Source organism: Sphaeramia orbicularis, chromosome 24 (genome assembly GCF_902148855.1).
Source record: "Sphaeramia orbicularis chromosome 24, fSphaOr1.1, whole genome shotgun sequence".
Lineage (NCBI taxonomy): Eukaryota > Metazoa > Chordata > Actinopteri > Kurtiformes > Apogonidae > Sphaeramia > Sphaeramia orbicularis.
In genome coordinates, this window is record NC_043979.1 from 26,921,717 (window position 1) to 26,945,487 (window position 23,771).

At 35.8% G+C, this 23,771-nt stretch overlaps 2 protein-coding genes across 2 annotated transcripts; both read left to right on the forward strand.

Annotated features, from left to right (window-relative positions):
- Nucleotides 1-1,542: 1,542 nt before the first annotated feature.
- Nucleotides 1,543-14,051, forward strand: crip2l (cysteine-rich protein 2-like). Its single transcript, XM_030128381.1, has 8 exons — nucleotides 1,543-1,696; nucleotides 7,656-7,750; nucleotides 8,631-8,688; nucleotides 8,771-8,902; nucleotides 10,870-10,938; nucleotides 11,080-11,174; nucleotides 11,283-11,340; nucleotides 13,447-14,051. The coding sequence occupies exons 1-8, from the start codon at nucleotides 1,654-1,656 to the stop codon at nucleotides 13,509-13,511; spliced, it is 615 nt and encodes a 204-aa protein (XP_029984241.1). The 5' UTR covers nucleotides 1,543-1,653; the 3' UTR covers nucleotides 13,512-14,051.
- Nucleotides 14,052-17,107: 3,056 nt separating this feature from the next.
- LOC115414992 (proline-rich nuclear receptor coactivator 1-like) lies at nucleotides 17,108-23,073 on the forward strand. Its single transcript, XM_030128379.1, has 2 exons — nucleotides 17,108-17,751; nucleotides 21,363-23,073. The coding sequence occupies exons 1-2, from the start codon at nucleotides 17,407-17,409 to the stop codon at nucleotides 21,834-21,836; spliced, it is 819 nt and encodes a 272-aa protein (XP_029984239.1). The 5' UTR covers nucleotides 17,108-17,406; the 3' UTR covers nucleotides 21,837-23,073.
- Nucleotides 23,074-23,771: the final 698 nt, after the last annotated feature.

The following is a 23,771-nucleotide window of genomic DNA, read 5'->3' on the forward strand; positions in this document are numbered from 1 at the left end:
GCATATATCTGTCGTACATATGGTAATTTGGGATAATGGGTACAGCTTAATATAGTCTATTAAATAGTTGTAAGGTTTTACTTTTGTGTTTATAAAATTATATCTTTGGCTGCAAAATTTCATTTGAAGTATTTCTCATATTTTGAGTCTCACAAAACATTTTGAGACTAAAAATAAGAAGATATAGATATTTTTATAGATATTAGTTCCTTTGAGTATATGAATGTTTGTATGTATTTATGTGTTTGTTTTGCATCGTGAAGAAAAAAACATATACTACCAGTAAATTTCAAGGTTCCAGGTTCAACTTATCACACTGGTCAACAACAAATTTATTGTTTAAGTTTTTTGAGCTGATTTAGGATAATTTTGGTGTGCTGAATCCAAAAATCACATTAATTTTGCTCAATCAGGTCAACTTTCTGAACTATGCTACATATTGGCTTTTTTAACATTTTTGCTTACATTTATGGGCATTTTCACATCATATGACACAAAATTCTTTCATATTTCTTCTTCATATTTCCTAATTCAGTTGAAAAAACCTAGACAACTTGCAAAAAACATTTTTTTTTGTAACCCAGTGTTATCATTACATGTACATGAAACGAAATCAGTACTCAGGACCAGCAATGTACAGGGTGGGGAAGCAAAATTTACAATATTTTGAGGCAGGGATTGAAAGACAGTGTATGACCAATTAGTTTATTCAAAGTCATGAGAATTTATTTGCCACAAGAAAATTTATATAATAGAAAATGTTTTTATTCTGTGTCCTCCTTCTTTCTCAATAACTGCCTTCACACGCTTCCTGAAACTTGCGCAAGTGTTCCTCAAATATTCGGGTGACAACTTCTTCCATTCTTCTTTAATAATATCTTCCAGACTTTCTCGTAATAGTTTTGCTCATAGTCATTCTCTTCTTTACATTATAAACAGTCTTTATGGACACTCCAACTATTTTTGAAATCTCCTTTGGTGTGACGAGTGCATTCAGCAAATCACACACTCTTAGACGTTTGCTTTCCTGATTACTCATATGGGCAAAAGTTTCTGAAAAGGTATGGATAATAGTGTTAGGTATGATTATGACATCAATATATGTTTGGTTTCAAAACAATTGACGTAGTGCCTGCTGAGAAAAAACAACTAAATGTTCATTGTAAATTTTGCTTCCCCACCCTGTACATTGTAAAAATTCCTATAAAAATTAGTCCTATTGTTAAAATAATAACAGTAAAACCTGATAATAAATAATGAATAAATAATGCAGTGCAGGATTAAAATGACAAATAAACAATATTATTTCACACAAACAGGCTAACCTATAATTTCAAATAGAAACAACTTAAAAATGAGACTGTGTTCAGATATTCAGTTTAGTGGACATGAATTCATCCGGATGAATGAATGAATTAATTAATTTTTTGCCTAAAATAGGTGATCATAGTCTGTGTCTGCATCCTGTCTGTGAGGCTGGTAAGAGCATTACGTCATCGGGGGCGGAGTTATGATGACAATGAGAAGGAGGAGGAGGAGGATGTGAGTCTCGGTTTCTTTCACCACCATCCTCATCTTCATCCTCATCCTCATCATCGGAGCTGCAGACCCAGAGGCGGACTGGCCGAGAGGAGCGGACTGTCCACACGGAACATGGCGTCCAAGTGTCCCAAATGTGACAAGACCGTGTATTTCGGTAAGAGTGTCCACCGGTGTGTTTGTGCAGACACTGCAGAGCATCGAGCATCGTGACTGTGGAAGCAGAGGCTTTGGCTGCTGGGTGGGACTGGTACCCACCACCACTGGTGTCTGAACAACAGACAGACCAGTTCAGTAAGACTGTGCATGAATGGACTTATTTGATGGAGATCTTAGAGAGATTTTTTTTTTTTTTTTTTTTTTTTTTATTTTATTTTTTTTATCATAAATGTATATTATACTGATTCAACGTTTGCTATATTCTAATAATATGAGACAAATGACAACTTAATTTTCATTCAAGACTATTCATATAGATTGATTTTTGGTGCAATGTGGTTTTGGAGACTCAGTAGCCATAATACACAGATCATTCAAGCCTGATGAGTACAGGAGACTTCACAAATTTGACTTATGTTTCCAAAAAAACACACGTCTTTAAATGCATTACTGTCTTTAGTCAGACATACAATGATAATGAAAGATCTGATTATAAGTGATCAGTCAGGCTGCATTAAATTATCATATTATTTGATTTTCTTACCAAATATTTCTATTCTATATCTGGGAAAATGTTGATGTATGTCCTAGCATTTAAGAATAAATAATAGGACTTAATGGGGCTTTAAAGAGTTGGTTTGGATGTAGTGAAGTGCTGTTGTATGAGGTTCTTACTCATAGTCAGTTAAATGTGGAGAAGCAGACAAGAAGCAAAGAGGCTGCAGCAAAATGTAAAAAAAAAAAAAAATCTAATCTTATGTAAACAGTATATTTAGTATATGCTCAGTGGTTTACCTCACAGTCACACCCATTCAACCATTCATCACTCTTTAAAACCACCAGACTCCTTTGACTAAAACGGTATTTTTATCTTTAAAGGCTTTGCAGATTTCAGATCAGATTTCAGCAGTTTCTTACATTTATCGCAGCTGCACTGGAGGCAAAACCATGAGTCTGACATGTCTGCAGACTGACTGCAATATCAACACCTGCTGAATCTCAGAGTACGTCAATGTACACGAATTAGGTGTCATCAGGAAACTGTACTACTATAGATTTGAAAAATGGAGCTAAAATAATCCTAGTCACAATCTGTGATTTATGTGAATGGGGAAAAAATAAACTTGAGAAGGAGGAGAATGTGTATTGAAAAAGCAGCATATGTGAATGGAGGAGGTGCATGTACCACTTATTTTTAACACATTACACATGGATGCAATCTTTTAAAACACCTTAGTCCCACTATAATATAAATGAATTTACTAGCTGAGGCTGTATTAGATTAGAAACCCCTGTGCTCTATCAGATAAAATTATATTTTTTGTCAAGGGTGTGTGGCATCTTTGGAGAAAGGGATGCAACAGCTTTTATCAGAGGTGTCAGGTAATACTGTACTGTATTACTGTAGTTAATGCACACAATATGCATAAATTCTGTATGACCCTTAACCCATAAAGACCCTGTGTTACTTTTGTGCAAATTACAAAACTTAAATTTTTGTCTGTATTTAATATTTCTTCAGTGTTTTATCACCATTGACTTTATATATTATCCTCTGCATTTGTCAGTTTTTAAGTGAAAATGAGGTATTTCCCTATATTTAATCTACTGATCATGTAGATGTTCATAAAAGCTCAGATTAAAGTTGAGGGTTATTATTTGAGAAAAAAAGAAAACTGAAGAAAAACTGATTTTATTACCAAATATATCATTAACTGAGCATAAATCAAGTGTTTCCATCCACTGTCATTGATCCAACTCCATGGGTTTTACTGGTGAATCAGTGTTGTAGAAGATGACTGTGTTTCCACGGTAACTACAGAGCCTCTGAACGTCCAAATAGCTCATATCTGATGACCATGAAAATTTGACAAACTGTATTTTACACCAATTATTCACATGTTTTGATAGAATTAGTGGATCAACAGGTATTAATCACTTTAGATCGGTGGTTTATTTTGGTTTTCCAGTGGCTGTTTGGGTCTTTATGGGTTAAAGCAGAACCAACTCTTTATGTTAAGATATTTAGTAAAACTTTTTTGTTCGATGTGTCAGTGAGAGAGATAATAAAAATATACATTGAGGTTAAGGTGCTGTCTGAAATCAGTTGTTGAAATGCCAAATGTTACCCATATTGCAGGTGAATAGACTGTTCTTTGTCTATTCATCATAACTAGATGTAACCTCTGGTGGCTTGGCTATACTGAGCTCAGTCTGACACACTGTGTATTAATACCCTTTTATACAACCAAATAGTTTAAATAATAACTAAAAACCATGTGAGTGACAAAAGTAATGTTCTAACTAAATATAACGTGCAGACTGGATACACTGAGCAGGAGCAGTGATGTTCCTCTGGGGAAAAAACAGCTTATGTCCTCATCTAATTACCCTCCCATTGGTTTTATCTCATTAGTTTTGTCTGTGCTGCTTCTGTTCAGCGTCGTCAATCATTTCCGACAATTTCACCAGTGTGAATGTAGCGCAAACATGTGACTGTTAACCCCTAAATATCTTAAATGTCTTCAGCTTGTGAGTCCTGACCTCAGACTGCCATCCTCTCTGAGTCCCACGCAGCTCAAGTCGGGCTGTAATGGCTTTACTATCTTTGGATAAGATTACAGCGAGCCATTAACAGACATGTTTGCTTGTTGTCTTTGAGCTGAGCTGCATTATCTGCCTGCTCTGAAACTCTGTCTTTACATCCACATGGCTCCACTGATGTCCTCTTTTAACAGCAGAGGCATTAGTTGTGGTGATCGGACACTTCAGTTATTGTTTTATATTTAACAAAAGGGAAACCGGCCTGAGTTTAGGGACTATATATATCAGTTTTCAGCTTCTTTTCATTGTAGAACCACCCTGCACGGCTTGGTAAATAATTTATTGATTGCACATGCTTCATATGGATTGATTTTCTTTGTGTTCCCCTTTCCTCTTTATTTCTCTTGTGGGCAGCAGTAAACCACGCCTTGCAGGTTCAGCAAAACCTGCTGTTGTCTCTTTTCTGCTGTCAGTCCTGCAGTGACGCTCCAAAAAAGACTAAATAAGAGGTGTTAAATTTCACTTCTACAGAGATACAGGGGTAACAAGTAGGCCTTTGAAGGAGATTTCTACCTACTGTTTTTGTGCAAAGTCATATTAATATAAAGTCAAAACTATTAAAGGGGTTCTATGTAGTATTGATATTCTAAACCGTCAACAGCAGGGCGAAGTCGTGTACGAGAGCACACTGAGGACCAAAACCACCAACAAATCAGCATCCACAGACTGTATCACTCACTCAAAGTATAAACTCTATATCTGTTTCATGGTATCTTTCAGCTTTCTTCTTCACAGTAAAGCTCCTAGTCACATATTTTGACAGTTAAAACAACCCTGTGTCTTATCATTTTCATGTGCTTCATCAGCTGATAGTTTACATTATAGCTCTGTTAACTTACAGTTGCAGAAAAAATTATTAGACCATCAAAAGTCATCAGAAACAATGGTTATGCAATCATGTACTAACTCCTGTGTGCATCATATGACTAAAACAGACAGAAAAGAAAACATGGAATGAACTAAAAGCACTGTTTTTGTCAGTACAATGTCATAGATATTGATGTAAGAACTGAAGTGATTTTGGTTATTATCAAGAAAACATAGAAATGGCTAGATATCAGCCCTGAAATTGAACTCTTATGAGCTACAGGGGTTGGACAAAATAATGGAAACACCTTCTATGATGCCACAATGTTAGGTGTTTCCATTATTTTGTCCAACCCCTGTATTTTTGTTGTTATCATTATATTTGTCCAAACAAATGTACCTTTCGTTGTACCAGGCATTAAAATGAACAAGAAACTAAGGAAAACAAGGGTGGTCTGATAATTTTTTTGAGCTGTAAAAAATGTAAAAATCTGTTTTTAGACAGAAAACAGTCACAGTAAAACCATAAATCACCTCTGTTTTCTGTACAGTTTGTGTTGTCTGTAGCTGCAATAAAGAACTGTTTGGAATCGTCTAAACAAGGTCAGAACTGTCAGTTCAGTCTGAACTGTGGATTGAAAAATAGCAACTTAGTAAAGACAAGGACATCATGTAATATACCTTCATAAGCCTCATAATCAAACTCATCCATGTAGAACACAGGTGTCAAACATGCGGCCCAGGGGCAATATCCGGACCGCCAAAGAGTCCAGTCTGGCCTGCGGGATGAATCTGTGAAAAACTGCAAAAATGACACTTAAGATATTAACTATCAATGGTGTCAAAATCATTTTAATTCGGGTTCCACATACAGACACATACAGTCCATTAAGATTTCAAGTGGATCAGACCAGTAAAATATTATCATAATAACATATAAATAATGACAACCCCAAATTTTCTCTTTGTTTTTTGGTGTAAAAAAGTAAAACTACATGAAAATGTTTACATTACCAAACTATACATTCACAAAAGATGTGAATAACCTGAACAAATATGAACAAACGGAAATCTCTTAAGAAAAGTAAATGCAATTTTACCAATATTCTGCTTGTTACTAAATGCTTTGTACGATTATAATGCACATGCGTAAATGATAAACTGATAAAACTGAGGTATAATATTGTTAAAATTGCACTTGTTTTTCTTAAGGCAATTCAAGTTGTTCATGTTATTCAGATTTTTAAGGAAACTTTGTAGACGTAAACCTGATCATAATAGAATTTTACTTTTTTTTACTGTTATTATTTTACTGGTCCGGCCCACCTGAGATCAAATCAGGCTGAATGTGGCCCCTGAACTAAAATGAGTTTGACACCCCTGATATAGAAGAAACGCTGCCATTTCAGCATCAAACTCCATTCTATTCATTTAGAGCTGTGTCCACTTTCTTTGACCCTAAAAGTTGTTTCTTAGTGGTTCTCATTACATCTTATCATTTTCTGACATTTTGGTCAAAAGCCCGATTAGTTTGCCTCACCATGGGAGACCGGCAGAGCGACTCACTACTCCCTCTTGTGGTCCCGTAAATCCACAGAACTGTTAGTACGAAAAGATTCACTTCATATTTCTACAGAAAAATACATTGGGGTTTATGGCAGAACTTCACAGCTCTTTATTCGAAATAGTCATTATAGGTCATTTTTTAAACATTTGAAAGTAGAAATACTACATATAGCCCCTTTAACCACTTCTAACGTCAAATAAAATAATAGCATACTGAAAACTATAAACACTGATGTCACACTGTAACGTCCAGCTTTAGAGTCAGCAACAGAACTGAAAACATTACAATGTTTGGTGCCTCTGTGATTCACATTTGCTTTGTTTCATTTTTCGTGTGTGATATATAAGTCTTTAAATTGTAAGTACAAATACTGGTGTTAAAAATCTTGGGATTAAATGGTAAACTTTGCCAAAACAATAAATACTGCTTCCCACCTCTGATATCAAGTGAAGAAGGGAAGTGTCATTGTTAGTGAGGCTATTCCTTCATTCAAAACTATGGGTTAATGTGTGCAGCCACGTCATGACATTACAATCATACTAAACAAATACATAACCTTTACCATCCATGCAAAGGGCTCAGTGTGTGCCAAGGTGACTCTGTCATATATCATAGTGACAGTGAGTCTGAACAGGAAGTGTCATGTGGTATCAGCTGGGATATTCTAGGACAAGGACAAACAGATAAATGTTTAGTCCAACTCTCCACCGATTCATTCTATTAAATGTCAGTCTTACTATTATTATTATTATTATTATTATTAACACTGAGGTTGTGTTAAAGCCAGTTTTAATTGTTAGAGGTTATGTTTCTGATAAATCATATTTTGACCCACTTTACAGGCCAGTTTGTGCTGCTATTTTCTTTCAATGTGCATCTTTATTTGTGATTTATCTTCTTACACTTAAAAGGGTTGACATCCAGAGAACATTAAGTCTGTATTTTGATGCTAATTCCTGTTTTCATTCTTCCTGTACAGCGGAGAAGGTGTCATCTTTAGGCAAAGACTGGCATAAGTTCTGTCTGAAATGTGAGCGCTGTAACAAGACATTAAACCCAGGAGGGCACGCTGAGGTAAGAAAAGCTCAGAAGGAAGAGGAACATATTTATTTATACCTTTTCAGTCGAGCTGGACGATATGGCCAAAAACTGGAGTCTCAATTTTTGCAGTGTTTTCTGACAAAATGAACTGAAAACATAACTCTTTTTTCCATAAAACTACGTACAATTTACAATTAACAAGCAAACAGGTTCCATCCATCCATCCATCCATCGAGTTCTATTCGTTACTTCTAATTAGTTTTGTCATTGTTGTCTGCTAGAAAGACTATTTCTCCTATGCTTAAATTAACCTCCTGAGACCCAGGAAAGTGAAAGTTTTAGCTTTTTTTTTTACATTAAATAATTGTCTGGATCAGAAACTACATAAGGCAACAGTTTTTTCAGATACATTTTTAAAATTATCTTTATTTATTTATTTTTTAATGAAATGTCCTTTGCAATTGGGAGCGTTTTTTAGGTAAAACTGTGAAACCTTTGTCCCTACAGAGGATAGAAATGTATTGCTGAGTCTCAGAAGGTTAAAGAATAAGATATTAAACATGTGTGTTATATTATATTATGCTAAATCCATCAATAAATTTGCAGAGAATCAGTGAGATTAAAACTGGACATCACAATAGTGGGTGTTTTCCTCAAGAACTGAGAACTAAGAAAAGTAAACGAGTATGTCCGGATAACATCAGGGAATAATGTGCATATTTGTCAGTTTTGTCATGTGTTATAAAGAAAATAACAGGAGCAGACAGGTCTTATAAACTCCTGCTAACAAACGCTGCTCCATTTGTCATTTAGGTTTATAAAACTCTAAACAGACTAAATCCAAAAATGTGTTTGACTAAACTTTTCCACTGACATTCCTTTACTTACTGTGCATCATTTTTGTATTTTGCAGCATGATGGGAAGCCTTTCTGCCACAAGCCGTGCTACGCCGCCCTGTTTGGACCTAAAGGTGTTGACATTAAAAGCATTTTGTAGTGCTGTCTGTTTTTGTGAGACCAGCTTTGTCAATGCTGTATCTGCCTGCGTTTCAGGGGTGAACATCGGCGGGGCTGGCTCTTACGTGTATGATACTCCTGTCAACGAAGCCCCTGCAGCCGTTTCCATGGAAACAGATGCAAAACCACAGGAGGAGAAGAAAGCCCCCGCACGGGGACCAGTGAAGGGTGAGAAATATGAGGAGCAAAAATAGCAAAACTGTCACATGCTGGAAAGAGAAATTCAGTGTTGCTGGAATTGTTCCGAGTCGAGAAGGATTAAAGTCTGTGTAAAGGAAATTCAGACATTTACATTACAAAAAAAGACTGTGAGCGATATAGTGCTGAAATATGGAATTACACTGTTCAAGATGTTTCAGTCAGACTGGAAATCACAGTTTGTTAGTGTACCATATGCCATTCTCACAGTAAAACGCATTTGCATCAATGACCTCATCATAATTCACTGCACCTTCAATATGAAATGTCATGAATATAAGCAGTTTTTGTGGTAGCGACTTCCAAATGGTTTTTTCCTCTATATTTAACCTTTACTAAGTGATTTCTCTCCATTTATTATGATACTGTGCTCTGCATTTTAAAATTTTTGGGTGAAAATAATGTATTTTCCTGTATTTAATGTACTGATCCTACAAATGTTCATAAAGGCTTAGTGTCAATTTAACCCATAAAGACTCAAACAGCTACTGGTAACCAAATTCATCTACTGATCTAAAAAGTTTAATATCTGTTGATCCACTAATCCTATCAACACATGTACATAAATAATTGGTGCAAAATACAGTTTGTCGTCTTTTCATGGTCCTCAGATATGACCCATTTGGACGTTCAGAGGCTCTGTATTCACCAGTAAAACCCATGGAGGTGGATCAATGACAGTGGACGGAGACACTTGGTTTATGTTCAGTTAATGGTATATTTCACTGAAAAAGTCCCTTTTTCTTCATTTTTCTCTCTTTTTGATATAATAACATTCAACTTTAATCTCAGCTTTTCTGTACATCTACATGATCAGTGAATTTAAAACAGGAAAACACCTGGTTTACACTGAAAAAATTCAAAATTCAGAAGATAATATTATAATAAATGGCGATAAATCCTTTAAGACAAGTTAAATAAAGAGAAGAAATCATTTGGGAACTGCCACAAACATAGCTCTGGGTCTTTATGGATTAAAGTTTGTTACATCAAAACAGAAATCAGAAAGAAAAGTGAATTTCTTAGCAGATATATCATTAATTGAATGGAAATGGATGGTCTACAAGCACTGCCATATGTCAAACTAAGTGGGTTTTACTGATGAATCAATGTTGTTCTTATCTGATTCTACTGAAAAGCTGAGAAACTGCATTTTAGCTGAAATTATTGAACTCTATTATTAGGATTAGTGGTTTAAAAGTTATTAAACATGTTATATCAGTAGATGCGGTTGGTGGCTGACTTTTTTTTAGGACTTTGAGGGTTAAAGTTCAATTTGCACCTGTGGGTGACATACAGTCGGGGAAAAAATTATTAGACCACCCTTGTTTTCTTCAATTTCTTGTTCATTTTAATGCCTGGTACAACTAAAGGTACGTTTGTTTGGACAAATATAATGATAACAACAAAAATAGCTCAAAAGAATTTAATTTCAGAGCTGATATCTATCCATTTTCCATGTTTTGTTGATAATAACAAAATCACTGACGTTCTTACATCAATAGCTATGGCATTGCACTGCCAAAAACAGTGCTTTTAGACATTCCATGTTTTCTTTTCTGTCTATTTTAGTCACATGATATACACAAGAGTTAGTACTTAATTGCAGAACCATTATTGTTGATGAATTTTGATGGTCTAGTTATTTTTTCCACGACTGTACTTAGATAATAACAGACGAATTGGGCACATATGAAGCAAAATCATCAAACTATCAGTAAAATCAGCAACGATAAGAGTATTCAAAGGCCCGAGAGTATTTGCATGAGTAAAAATAATCAAGTCACACACAGGAAGTAAAAGAATCTGAGGGTAAAAAGGCAGCACACACAAACTGGCAACCTCTTCAGACTGATAACCTTTATTTTCCACAAACACTAGTTGTTCCATTAAAAATAAATCATGTTAAAAATCCTTATTCTGTGTTTCTTCTGCAGCTGCAAGCTTCTCGTCTTTCTCTGGAGGACCCAACATCTGCCCCAGATGCAACAAGACTGTATACTTTGGTAAACAGAGTGATGTCTATACGTGTATATATATCATTATCTGTATCCATTTAAGTGTTGGTATGTGTCAGAGGTGACTTGTTGTCTTAGTGATAATTTCCATGGTAATGTGTGTGTGTGTTTGCTTGCATGTGGCTGCAGCTGAGAAGGTGTCATCTCTCGGGAAGAACTGGCACCGGCCCTGTCTGCGCTGTGAGAGGTGTAGTAAGACTCTGGCCCCTGGAAGCCATGCAGAAGTGAGAAATCCCACCTCAATCATTGCACTGTTCATCACACATGGACCAAACACATTATGCACAGAGTAAAAAGCATGAAATAACACAAGAGATTTCCTTCTGTTGCAGCATGATGGACAGCCGTACTGCCACAAACCATGCTACGCTGTGCTGTTTGGACCCAAAGGTACGAAGTCACACCAGACACGGTCCATTTAAGGGGTTATATTAACCCATAAATTACCCATAACCCATATATAAACCCATAAAGACCCAAACAGCCACCAGTCACCTACTGATCTAAAATGTTTAATACTTGTTGATCCATTAATTCTATCAACACATGTCAATAATTAGTGTAAAATGCAGTTTATCCTTTTTTCATGGTCATCAGATATGACCCATTTGGACATTCAGAGGCTCCATGGTAAACATGGAAACACCATCTTCTTTTACTTTTATTCATCAATAAAACCCATGGAGTTGGATCAATGACAGTGGATGGATACACTTGTTTTTATGTTCCATTAATGATATATTTAGTTGAAAAAGTCACTTTTTCTGAAATTTTCTGTTTTGATATAATAACCTTTGAATTTTCTCTGAGCTTAAATGGATATCTACATAATCAGTAAATTAAATATAGGGAAAAATACATGGTTTACTCTGAAAAATGCAGAATACAGAGGATAATATTATAATAAATGGTGAAAAATCAGTTGAGAAAGGTAAAAAAAAAAAAAAAAAAAAATCATGTGGGAACTGCCACAAAAGTAGAACTTGGTGTTTATGGGTTAGGTATTTCTACTTTTAAATATTAAAAAATGGTCTAAAATAGTCTTTACAGTCTTTAGTTCCGATGTCAAAGATGTGAATGTATCAGATTATAGCGATATGAACTGAATACATGAGCCACTAGAAAGTGTTGAAATGGGATGAAAACTGCTAAAAGACAACTTTTAAAGTCAAAGAAAGTGACAAAGCGATAAAAACTAGAAGCACTGTAGTTGTTTTCGCCGGTGGACACAGCTCGAAATGAAAAGAATGGAGTTTGACGATAAAATCACTGCGTTTTTTCAACATAAGTGAGTTTGATTATGTGGCTTATGAAGGTATAAAGTTATAAAGTGTTATTATATTTGCTAAGTTTGCTGTTTGTCGTGGTCAGACTGAACTGTGACAGTTCTGATCTTGTTTGTTCAATTCCAAACAGATGTCTAGTGCAGCTGCTGACAACACAAACCGTACAGAAAACAGAGATGATGGCTTTGTTTTTTTGTAAAAAGACTGTACATTTTTGGAAATAAATCATAAAATTTTCATACATAACCATCTATAAACCTCCAGGAATGTTCCCAAGGTGTAAAGGTTAAGAAAAACAGACATGTACTGTAGGGAAACGTTTTTTAGAGGCTGAAAACCATTGGAGGAAGCAGGATGTGGCTTTATGGCTGCTTCTTAAAACAAAAGTACATCATTTAGATGAAGGTGATTTCAACTGCCTTTTGGATTGATCTTTGTAATTAGATTAGATTAGATTAGATTAGATTAGACTTTATTGATCCCACAACAGGGAAATTCAACAGTCAAGGCAGCAACAGAATAAAGTGCAAGAAAAACGTGTACATGCATAAGAATAGTGCAAAGAAACAAGATACTGCAAAAGTAAACAATATAAAACCAGTGGTGCCAGGCACAACAAACCCCGCCCACCACGTATTGTATCTTATTTTGGCATCAGTCCAGCTGATGTCATCATGTCTATGTGTGGTGATGTCAGCATATCAATTGCCTCTGTATATGTGCCAAGTTTGAAGTACATTGAAACAAAATTGAGAAGAAAAAAGATTTAAAAAATTCATAAAAAATTTGAACTTTGATCTACTGTTCCCAAAATGCAATCAGATCTATTGTGGGTCACTGGTAATCTATAAACCCAATTTGGTAGGAATTAACCAATAGTTCTGCTGCTAGGGTGTTGACAAGCAACTAATAAACAAAGAAAAGAAAAAAGAAACAAACCGAACCAAAAACAATACCCCTTGCCTCCACCTTCAGGGGGCGGGGTAATAAAAAATAATAATAGTAATAAAAAACTATACAGATTATTTACATATTTACAACAATTTTACTTAAATTACACAATTCCTGTGGAAAAAACACCTTATGAATGTATTTAAGTCTGGTGCTCATGTAGGAAAAATGTCGGTTTTTACTCCGTCATGTTCAGATTGTGTTATTGTCATCATTGTGGTGAAGTGACCCTTTAAAGCTGCGCTGGACTCTCTCTCAGGTGTGAACACTGGAGGCGTGGGCAGTTATATCTACGACGATCCTGAAGCTGAAGCTCAGCCATGAGTCCTGACGCTGCAGAAACACCTTAACGTCTCTTTGATTTGCCTTCTCCAGTCACGGTCACAGACGACATGTACCGCACTCACAGGGACGGATTATTAGATGTTTATGTTGTATTTGTATATGGTTTATATATCTATTTTTTGTACTGAAGCAAACCTTTAATATGTCCTCCTGTGTGGGTGTCACATTTGCCTTTTAGGTTTCTTGGTTCTCTTTGCCAAATAATTCTTAGCCTGTTCTGTAGTGACTTTAAGCACCTGTGTTTTTCACTCACAATGAAGGATTTTTCAGACTTTTGTGCACTTAAAATGTACCGTGCCGTTTAAGACAAGGGTTATTTCCCGGCATTTTATCGTCAGTGTTTCTTTAACAGGTTCATCCTGCTTGTAAAAAGGCAGATGCTGTGTAGACGTAGCTGGTTTAGGCACCAAGATGTGCAGTTTTCTCAATGTTAGGAAGGTGAATTTTGGGTTTTTTTGGGAATTGGAACATGGTAAACTGCTCATCATGTTTTCTACAGTAAAACAATGTGATACTAAAGCTGTGTTTAGTGTGTGCTTTATTCAACTGTACTGAAGTGTATAATAATGTAAAGTACAGTCATGGCTTAAAGTTTGAAGTCATGACACAAATGGATTCATTACTTAAATGTGATTTACTTGTTAATTAAAATCTTTGGAATTTTTTCAGTAAAATAACTAAAGCACAGGTGTGACGTGATATCCTTCTGAGAGCCAGCAATGCATTTTTATCCTCTGTAGGGGATAAAAGTTTGACAGTTTTATATTAAAAAAAAAATGCTGTCCGTTGCAAAGGACATTTCATTTAAAAAAAATAAATACAGAATAATTAACAAAAATGTATCTGAAAAAACCATTGCATTATGCAGTTCCCAATCAAGACAACTGTTAAATGTAAAAACAGGCTAAAATTGTCACTTTCCTGGGTCTCAGGAGGATTTATAATAAGGTTATTTAAACTCTGCCTGCAGCCAAACGGTGGCTCCACAATCCAACATACAGTATAAGATCTTTATTATCACTGTACAAGTACAATATTTATCTGAAGCCTTTAGATAGCCTTTACCTTCAGAGTAAAACTACAAAGTTATAAAATCAGACTGGAAAATATAAAATACATGCAGAGTAGAAGTTTAAAGTAGTAATAATTGGAACAAGGGGAGCCTTTAGTGCATAGTTTAGATGGAAGTTGCACAAAATATAAGCCTATTATTATACTTGTGTTTATGGAAAACCTTTATAAGTACAAGCAGTAAACCAAAGTCAAAGTGTTGAAGTAAAAGTAATGGTAAGGTTCTTTTGACTGATGTATTATTATATGGGAAATTAGGTTATTAATATTGACTGATAAATATTAGAGTCAACATGTGGAGTTAGTTTTAATGACTTTATATCTAGTTTCACAAATCTGAGGCAAAAAGAAGAAGTTTCGAGGTACAAATCTGCTTTCACTTTTTGGGCTTTTCTTCTCATCTTCAGTTTTTAGAGATTTATAGAATTATCATGAAGACTTATTGAAATAAAACCTCCAGAGAACAAATGTTATAGACACATGACATCTAAGTACAGTCATGGCCACAAATTTTGGCATTGGTACAATTATTAATATATTATTATTGATGATTTATATTAATTCATCATAAAGTTAAGCTGTCAGACAAATGTAATAGAATAAAAAGTACAATTAGATAAAGAGGCGTACAATGGAAATACTACACAAATACCTCATGAGTAATAACATTTCAAACTTCCTCCCTGCATGGTTTTGTGTTGTTTTTTGTTGTTGTTGTTTTTTTTTGTTTGTTTGTTTGTTTTTTCTGTGCCACACCTTCAGAAATAATACAACCAAATAAAAAGGTAAAACGTCATTGACAGGACGCAGTCAGTCACGCCCATTACTGGAAACAGAAGCCCGGAAGAAAAAGGAATCTGTCAAACATAACAGAAATACAGCGGAAATTAATAAAAGAATCCTTCAAAACAAAAGCAGCATGTAACGTGAGAGTGGTAAATACTGTACAACAAAAGAGACAACGAATGACAGAAAACTTATATATAAACTGGAGAAACGAGCACATATATAGTATTAATACAAACAGGACAAATTGACACTTTTATTTAGCTTAAAATATATGGAGGTAAAGCTTTCATTGCAATATAACAAAAAAAACAGTAATGAATTCAGCTAAACTGAAAGAATCATTTAAGAATTTACAATAAGAAACCAGAGTAAACAGTAATGTTAAAAACAATGTAAGCATAGATGTAAAGTATGAAATTAAACCCCCCAGGTAGTATTTATTTACTTTTTAATCCTTAGTTATCGTCCGCATCCACACAAAAACAAACATAACATCAGACAACCAACAGTAAATGAAAATAAAACACAGGGAGAATATTTTGTTCATACACCAATTAATACCACAAAAACAAATGAATGAACTGACATAAGACTGGACTATCTAGCTCATATATAATTTAGTATCACATCATATCAAACCACATTGAAATAAGTGATTGACGCCTGGTACAGTAACACTAGTTCACAATGTTAACTCAATAAAATCATTTTCCCATCACAAACATATGTTCTATAGCTGATTTCTCTGTTAATAGTGGCTGTTCTTCATCCTGAATACATATAATGGTAGGTTGTTTCAGGTAACCACAGCTCAAGTCTATACAGTAAAGTTCTTTAATGCATTCATTTCTGAAAAAGGTAACTTCAGCATATCTAGACACAGTTATGTTACGACATGATACAAGTTTGCACTAGGCTGCAGATGATACCATCCAGACTGCATATAGTCGTGGAAAAAATTATTAGACCGTCAAAAGTCATCCAAAAAATGGTTACCCAATCAAGTACTAACTTCTGTGTGTATCATGTGACTAAAACGGACAGAAAAGAAAACATAGAATGCCTAAAAGCACTGTTTTTGTCAGTACAATTCCATAGCTATTGATGGAAGAACTGAAGTGATTTTGGTTATTATCAAGAAAACATGGAAAATGGCTAGATATCAGCTCTTTGTTTAAACTCTTATGAGCAATTTTTGTTGTTCTCATTATATTTGTCCAAACTAATGTACCTTTAGTTGTACCAGGCATTAAAATGAACAAGAAACTGAAGAAAACAAGGGTGGTCTGATCATTTTTTTCTGTGACTGTATATGGTCATTTTTTGTCCCATAGATAGATAGATAGATAGATAGATAGATAGATAGATAGATAGATAGATAGATAGATAGATAGATAGATAGATAGATAGATAGATAGATAGATAGATGTTTTTTTAATTTCAGGGACATTTCTTGAGCCACCATCCAATGCTTAGTCGACCTGTACATTTCCACATTTAGGAAATTTCTCTTTTGGCTTTTTTTAATTATTTTTTTTGCTTTCAAATTATTTGTTATATGTACAACATTTTTCACATCACTATCACATTGCGGTTTTTTAGGTCTATTTATATCTCATACTTGCAATGATAACCAAAATTTCTGTTCTCGACAATTCATGTGTTGCGGCGTCTTATTTTGAAATCCAAGACCGGATGTGACATGTCTACTTAGCTCGCTACGCTAACTTAACTTTTGTGCTTTTTCTGCCTGGTATCGACGCGCCATCACGAGATTATACAAGAGACTGTTTTTAGCAGCAGAAACAATCAAAACCAGATAGGGTTGGACAAAGTAACATCTGAAGAGACAGCGCAACGTTATCATTTCTACGTAATTATTCCCACGTAGATAAATAAGAGGCTAATTCAGGCGCTAGCGTTAGCTAACTGTTAGCTTGTGACGTTGTTAGCTAAAACAGCTCATCTGCGGAGGAATTTCACAGCCTGTTTATGTTTTCGATACCGAAAAATAATGTTGGACGGATCCCCGGCTCACGGCGATGAGGCCAGCATCGGCAACGTCGAAAACAACAACCCGATATTGATTTCAAACGGCGATGGGGTGAACACGGGCAACAAAACACGGCAGGCGCTGCTGAAGAAAGGAGGGAGGAAGCTGCGGTCGACGGCGCCGCTGCATCACCAGAAACCACCGAAAAACAGCCCCAACATCAACATCCGCCTGTCAGACCACAACAACAACAACCTGCCTGTGTCATCCGCTAATAAACCCTCAGCCCAGCCCGGTACGGAGCTGCCTGCCGGTACTCAGACCGCACTGACCCTCCATCATCTCAAACAAGGAGCCAAGAAGGAGGTAAAGACACTGCAGATGTGTGTTTACAGCTGAGTTAGAGCATTTGAGCCGGTTTAAAAGGCTATTAAAAATCACAACTAGCCTCATAGAAAGACATTGTTTTCTACATGCGTCGTTGTCCATCTGTAGTCTTTTGTCTCGGGTGAAATTTAAGCTATTGATCGATTTTGGAAGAGATATTGACACCTTGTCCTTGATCAATAATCAATACTCAGAGTTATAAGATACTGTAAATGTCATAACCTCTCAAATACAAATGATTTAATGGTTTCCTCACATTTCTGCTTCTGAATTACTAATCTGCATTTTGTAAGAGAGTCGAGAAAGAGATTGGATTATTGTTGTGAAATGCAGAAAAGAATGTTACTCAATGTCACGGTTACAGGAACAATGGAAATGTGTTTAACAGCAAATTCTTACAATGTTAAAAGAAAAACTATATATAAAAACCATCACATGAAAATATGTAATGAAAATATGCAAAAGGCTAAATCCATAACCACTGAGATTGAAGAAAAATATGCAAAATATAAAGGATGTATTCAAGGGATAATTGAAAACAATGTTGTTTTGACTATTTGAGGGTTTTGTTTTCTGAAAGTCAAGAGAAAAATCCCTGCTACAATAAAAAATAATATTAGAGATTTTTCTGGAGATCTTTGTTGCTCAACTAAGATCCAATGAATGCAACTGTTTTTAATATCTCCGTTGTGCATGTATTCCCTTAGTCAGTGCTTTGTCATGTTCCCTCAGATTTATGATATTTACAGTTATATTTATTCATTTGTAAAAAAAAAAAAAAAAAATGCAGCTGCTTTTGTGTTCTTGTTTTTGACTGATGTTGTACACACAGTACAGAATATAGTGCAACTAAATTCATGAAAAACTGATTGACTGAGATCTAATATTTTGGCCATATCTCCAGGCCTGCAATGAATCTGAATACTGTAGGAATAAAGTTAAATCACAGTGCTCAGTTTCACTATTTTGATACATATTCCACACGATTGCTTTTATGAGAAAACGAAAGTCAGTGGCAAATACTTTGAAGTTGCAAGCTTCTCAGTACAAGTTTCCATTGTTTATGGACATGTACAAACAGGTTCTGAATGAAACTTGATGTAATCTTCACACCTGAGGCTTTCAAAGTGATGCAGTTGTTAATTCGTGCTGAGGGGAATCGAAAGTAGAAATGGGAGGAGCAGGGCTTCCTTCCTCTTCATGTCGACCGTGTCAGGTCATTAAAATATCAAACATGTCTGGTAGTTATATCTGTAGAAAAAGGGATGAAGAGCTGATGAAAGCTGTGCAGGTTTCATAGCACTTTAAAGAAGTGTCAGGAAGATGTGGAGCATACCTTTAACATTAGTACATGGTAATTAGTGACTTAATAAAGTGGTGTCATTTAACAGCTATGATTCATTTGGCATCACATTGGCCAAGTGTTGGGTAACAACCCTGTTATCATACCAGGTACCAGGGCTGCATGTCACAACCAAAACCATATACACAGATCATTGCATAGTATGATAAGTTTTAAAGGAGTGATATATTTTGCTTTTTTTTTAAATGGTATTACGCATTTTAAAACATTTCCCTGTGGTCTACATGAACTATAAATGCTACGCTTGGGTCTGAATTCTTCATTAACTAAACTCCACAGGTCCATCTTCAACCCTGTTTCTGAGTAATGACACCAGAAAGGTTGTTTTGAGCGCTGGCCCTTTAAATGCAAATGTGCCACTTCACACCCCACCCCCTCCAGGTTGTTGGCTGTGCTGCTCTGTCCCATTCAACCAAAAACTGAACATTTTAGGTAATCTGCAAGTTCGGACATATTTTCAGTATGGACTACAACCACTGCTGCTGAAAAACAGTTATGTCGCACTCTGAGAAATGTTTGTCGGAAGTCTTGACCTTATATGTGGAAATGCCATGACAGCTAGTTATAAAACGTAACAAATTAAGCAGGAATTAAAACGGGTTGTAGAAATCCACTTGATTTTTGCCAAAATGAATATAAAGATAGCTGTGCAACACCTGGAGGGTTCAAGTTCGACCTTTTTGAACTATTAGGGTCCAAATACACAAATAAATGTACCAAAGACTAATAAAAGTGGGTTTAGCAAAATATGACCCCTTTAATACATTTTCTGTAAATTCAAAGAAAAAACACTTTTTGTAGATGCACTCCACAGAAAAGCCTGTTACATCATGTATATAGTATTTAGATCACACTTTCTGATTAAATTATTTTAAGAATCTTTGTAGGTTATTCACATTTTCATTCAAGGATGTAACAAAATATTAGGCCTAATGTCTGAATATTATTGTCTTTTTAAAAAATAATATGAACACTCTAACAGTATAGTTGTTCTAAATTTAGTGCATAACAAATGATTGCGGGACTAATATAAATATTGTTACCCTTGAACACCTTAATGTGTATCAAATATAATGAAGTAAAACGAAACATGCCTGCATCACTGCCATGTGGAAGAACACAGCAACTGTCCAAATGATAAAATCTATCACTGTCAAGAGCATGACTTTCACCACAATGAAATACATCTTTCTCTCACTACACAGTATACCACACGGCCCTGACCTGATATAGCATTGTTTTCACTACTGATGTGTAAAAATATCCGTAACAAGTCAGCAGACTTTATTTGCAAAGAAAGATTATAAGAAGATGAGTCAAAAACATATTTAAAGTAGTAGATGTTGAATATTTTTGCTGCTTTTAAAGAGGCAGGAGCTGGAATCTTAAAATGCTTTTCCTCTTGCAGCTCTCTCTTCTCTGTCCAAATCAAAACTAAAGAAATGAAATGTGCGTGGGCACATTCTATCATCATGAGCATTTCCGAGGAAGTGTTTTCCCTTCCTTTATCATGTTAACTTGTCATATGTGAAGTCTTTATTTTTTTGTTCAATTTTTCAATAAAATATATTCAGTTTTATCCATGTTAATTGTTATTATGTACATATATACATATATATCATATATATCACATATAAACATATATATCATATGTTATCACTTCAAAATCCAAATTATACATTGATGTATAAGACATTAACCAAATTTTCTAGATGTATATTGGCATATGAGCTCTTTACTTTTTTGTTCAATTTTTTTCATAAAATATATTCAGTTGCACAGTCAGCTAAATCAGACAGAATGTGGTCACGCTCTGTCTTTGAAATACTCACGACTTTTAGTATGTGCTATATGAATGTAAGATGAATGACCTACCACTGTTTGATGCTGCTGTGAAAAAGTAAAACCACTTGTCTGAGCTTCTGTCCTCATTCACTGAGTAGAACAGTAGATTAACGTGTACAAGTATCAACAGCAGTCAGTTAATATAGATGTCAGTCATGTATTCAACCCTCTCTTCTTGTCTGAAAACTCATGAGCAACAGGAACCTCCTGCAGGGTTATTGTTTCATCATCCACAGAAGTGTGTTAAATTCTTGTTTGTGAGTGTAATTGTGGAAGTTTTGCTCAATGATGCCAAAAAAATATGATGCACAGCTGCTTTAAACTAAGGAAATAGAATAAGTGCATTTCTCAGATGGTGACACATGTTTGTTTCTCTCTGTAGTTGCTGAAATCCAAAGGTGGCAGATTGGAACGAGGAGTGGTGCAACCTGGAGGGCAAACTACTCGCAACCTGGCCAGACATGATCAGATCAGCCAAAACGCCAACGCCAGGAGCCTCAAGCCCAAGCAGGCCCAAGGAACTGGTGTGTCTCAGCCCACAAAGAAGAAAGATGCCAGCCCAAACAAGCACTTATCTGTCCACAAGCCGCCACTCCAAGAGCAGAAAAAACACCTCCACACCGCTAACAATGTGAAGACGGTGAACACACTGCCTGCTGAAGCTGCACTGGAATACCTCAAAGATGGCGAGAAGGTCTACGCTGGAGCGAAGTTTAGTGAGCCGCCGTCACCCAGTGTCTTACCGAAACCACCCAGTCACTGGGTCGGAGAAAACGATCCTCAAGAGAGCAACCAAAGCCGAGAGCAAATGACTGTTCATTTAAAGTCGCTGCTGAAGGTCCAGGATCAACCATGACCACGATGAAGAATAAAACTGGAGCTGACCCCACCCCCTTTTTAATCTGATTTAACATAGATTGGCCACAATTCATAAATTGGAATTAAAGTAAATTAAGTTTTGGGACTTTTAACACATTGCAATATGATGTAGGGCGTTTTTCTGAACTGTAGTACATTTTCCTTGAAGCCAACATGCTGCCTGCGTTTGTGAACATGTTGGACACGTCCTGTTGGTGCTGGAGATGGAGCCGTCACACTGTGTGTGTCGGCGGGTTATCTAATAGTTTCTGCCTTCCTGTTGGCAGAGGAAAGAGAGAACAGTACGTTTTGTGATTGAATTTGTGAGTAAATGTTTTTTTAAAGCCTGGATGTTAAAAGGTATAAAGAATGAGTTTGAAATTGCCTCCAGCAGCAACATGATCTGTGTCTGATGTTTACATGGTACAACGTGATGAAGGCACTTTCTTTGTGAAAAGGCAGCCATGTGTTGATCAACTTTTTAAAGCACTTGTATAAATGTACATAATATATATTTGTGTATATTTTTCTTGTTATTTTAACTGAGATTCTAATTTTGTTACTGAGGTTTTTCAAAAAAGTCCCTGCGAACTGAGGCACTTTGTTACAGCTCTTTCAGTGTGAGACACAGTGGATGTAAGAAGGACTTTTCTTACAGATTTGCACTGAAAACTAAATTCAGGAAGGGCGGGACATTTTCCTAAAGCTCAACCAGCCACTTTGATGAAATCACCAGCCGGCTCAGAGCACAGGAGAGGACCTCCAGCTGCTGGCCGGGAGCGGCTGCTCGGAAAGCACTTAAACGGCCACAGCAACACGTACCAGCAGTCGGCTGATGGCGCCAGTTCTGTCCCTTCGCTGAACACGGGTCCAGCTGGTGAAGCGCCTTGAATCAGGGACCGACAAGGCCGTTAAAGCCTCTGTGAACTGAAGAGAAAACGACAATGTGAAGAGTCTCACAACCAGCTGCTGCAGAAAGCCAGTATCCAGCATCCAGACCAAGTGCTTTTTCTTTTTTATCAACTTTATTGCACTGACTTTATGTACGTCCACATCAAGCCAGCACAACATAGAACTCCTGTTTTGTTTTTTTGTTTCTTTTTGAGTCAACTTTCCCCAAACATGCAAAACATCTTAGACATTTTAGTATTTTATTGTGCACACTGGAAAAAAATCAAAATCTTACCAAGTGTTTTTTTTCTCATTTCTTGTCAAATATCTCATCACACTTAAAACAAGAATGACAAGCAAATTAAGCAAAAAAAAAGGAAAAGCCACTTTTTTTTTGCTTGAATTAAGCAAAAAAAAAAAAATCTGCCATTGGAACAAGTGAAAATTACCGTGGTAAGATTTCTTGAAATAAGATTTTCAAGATCTATTGTCTAAAAAGAAGTTCTTGTACCTCACTGAGAAGTTACCCTTTAGGTGATTATGTCTTATTTTAAGTGGGATGAGATATTTGGACTAGAAATGAGAAAAATACACTTGGTAAGATTTTGATTTTTTTTTTTTTTTTCCAGCACACAGACAAAATTGTTCAGATTAAGTCAAATTATTAACTCTTCTGTTGTTTTAGTTGTCAGAATACCCCATCAGCACAGGTTTTATTTTCTTTTTTAGTCATAAGATTGAATGACACAGTTTATACCGTATTCTATGAGAAATATGTTTGACTGTGGCCTGATCTGGCAGAGAATGGACGTCTGCTCCGACAATCAATGATTTTTTTGATCTGGACTTTGTCATAGTGGATAAAACAACTTAAACTGTGTCTAGGACTCTTCACCGGGTCCTGACAAAGAGACTAATGTGTTAGATTCAGTTTTTGTCTTTCCCCAAAATGAGAAGCCAAGCACCCCAAGAACAGGTCCGCACTTATATTTCTGAACACAAACGGCATCAGACGCTAGTGTTGGTTTACATTGACATTCCT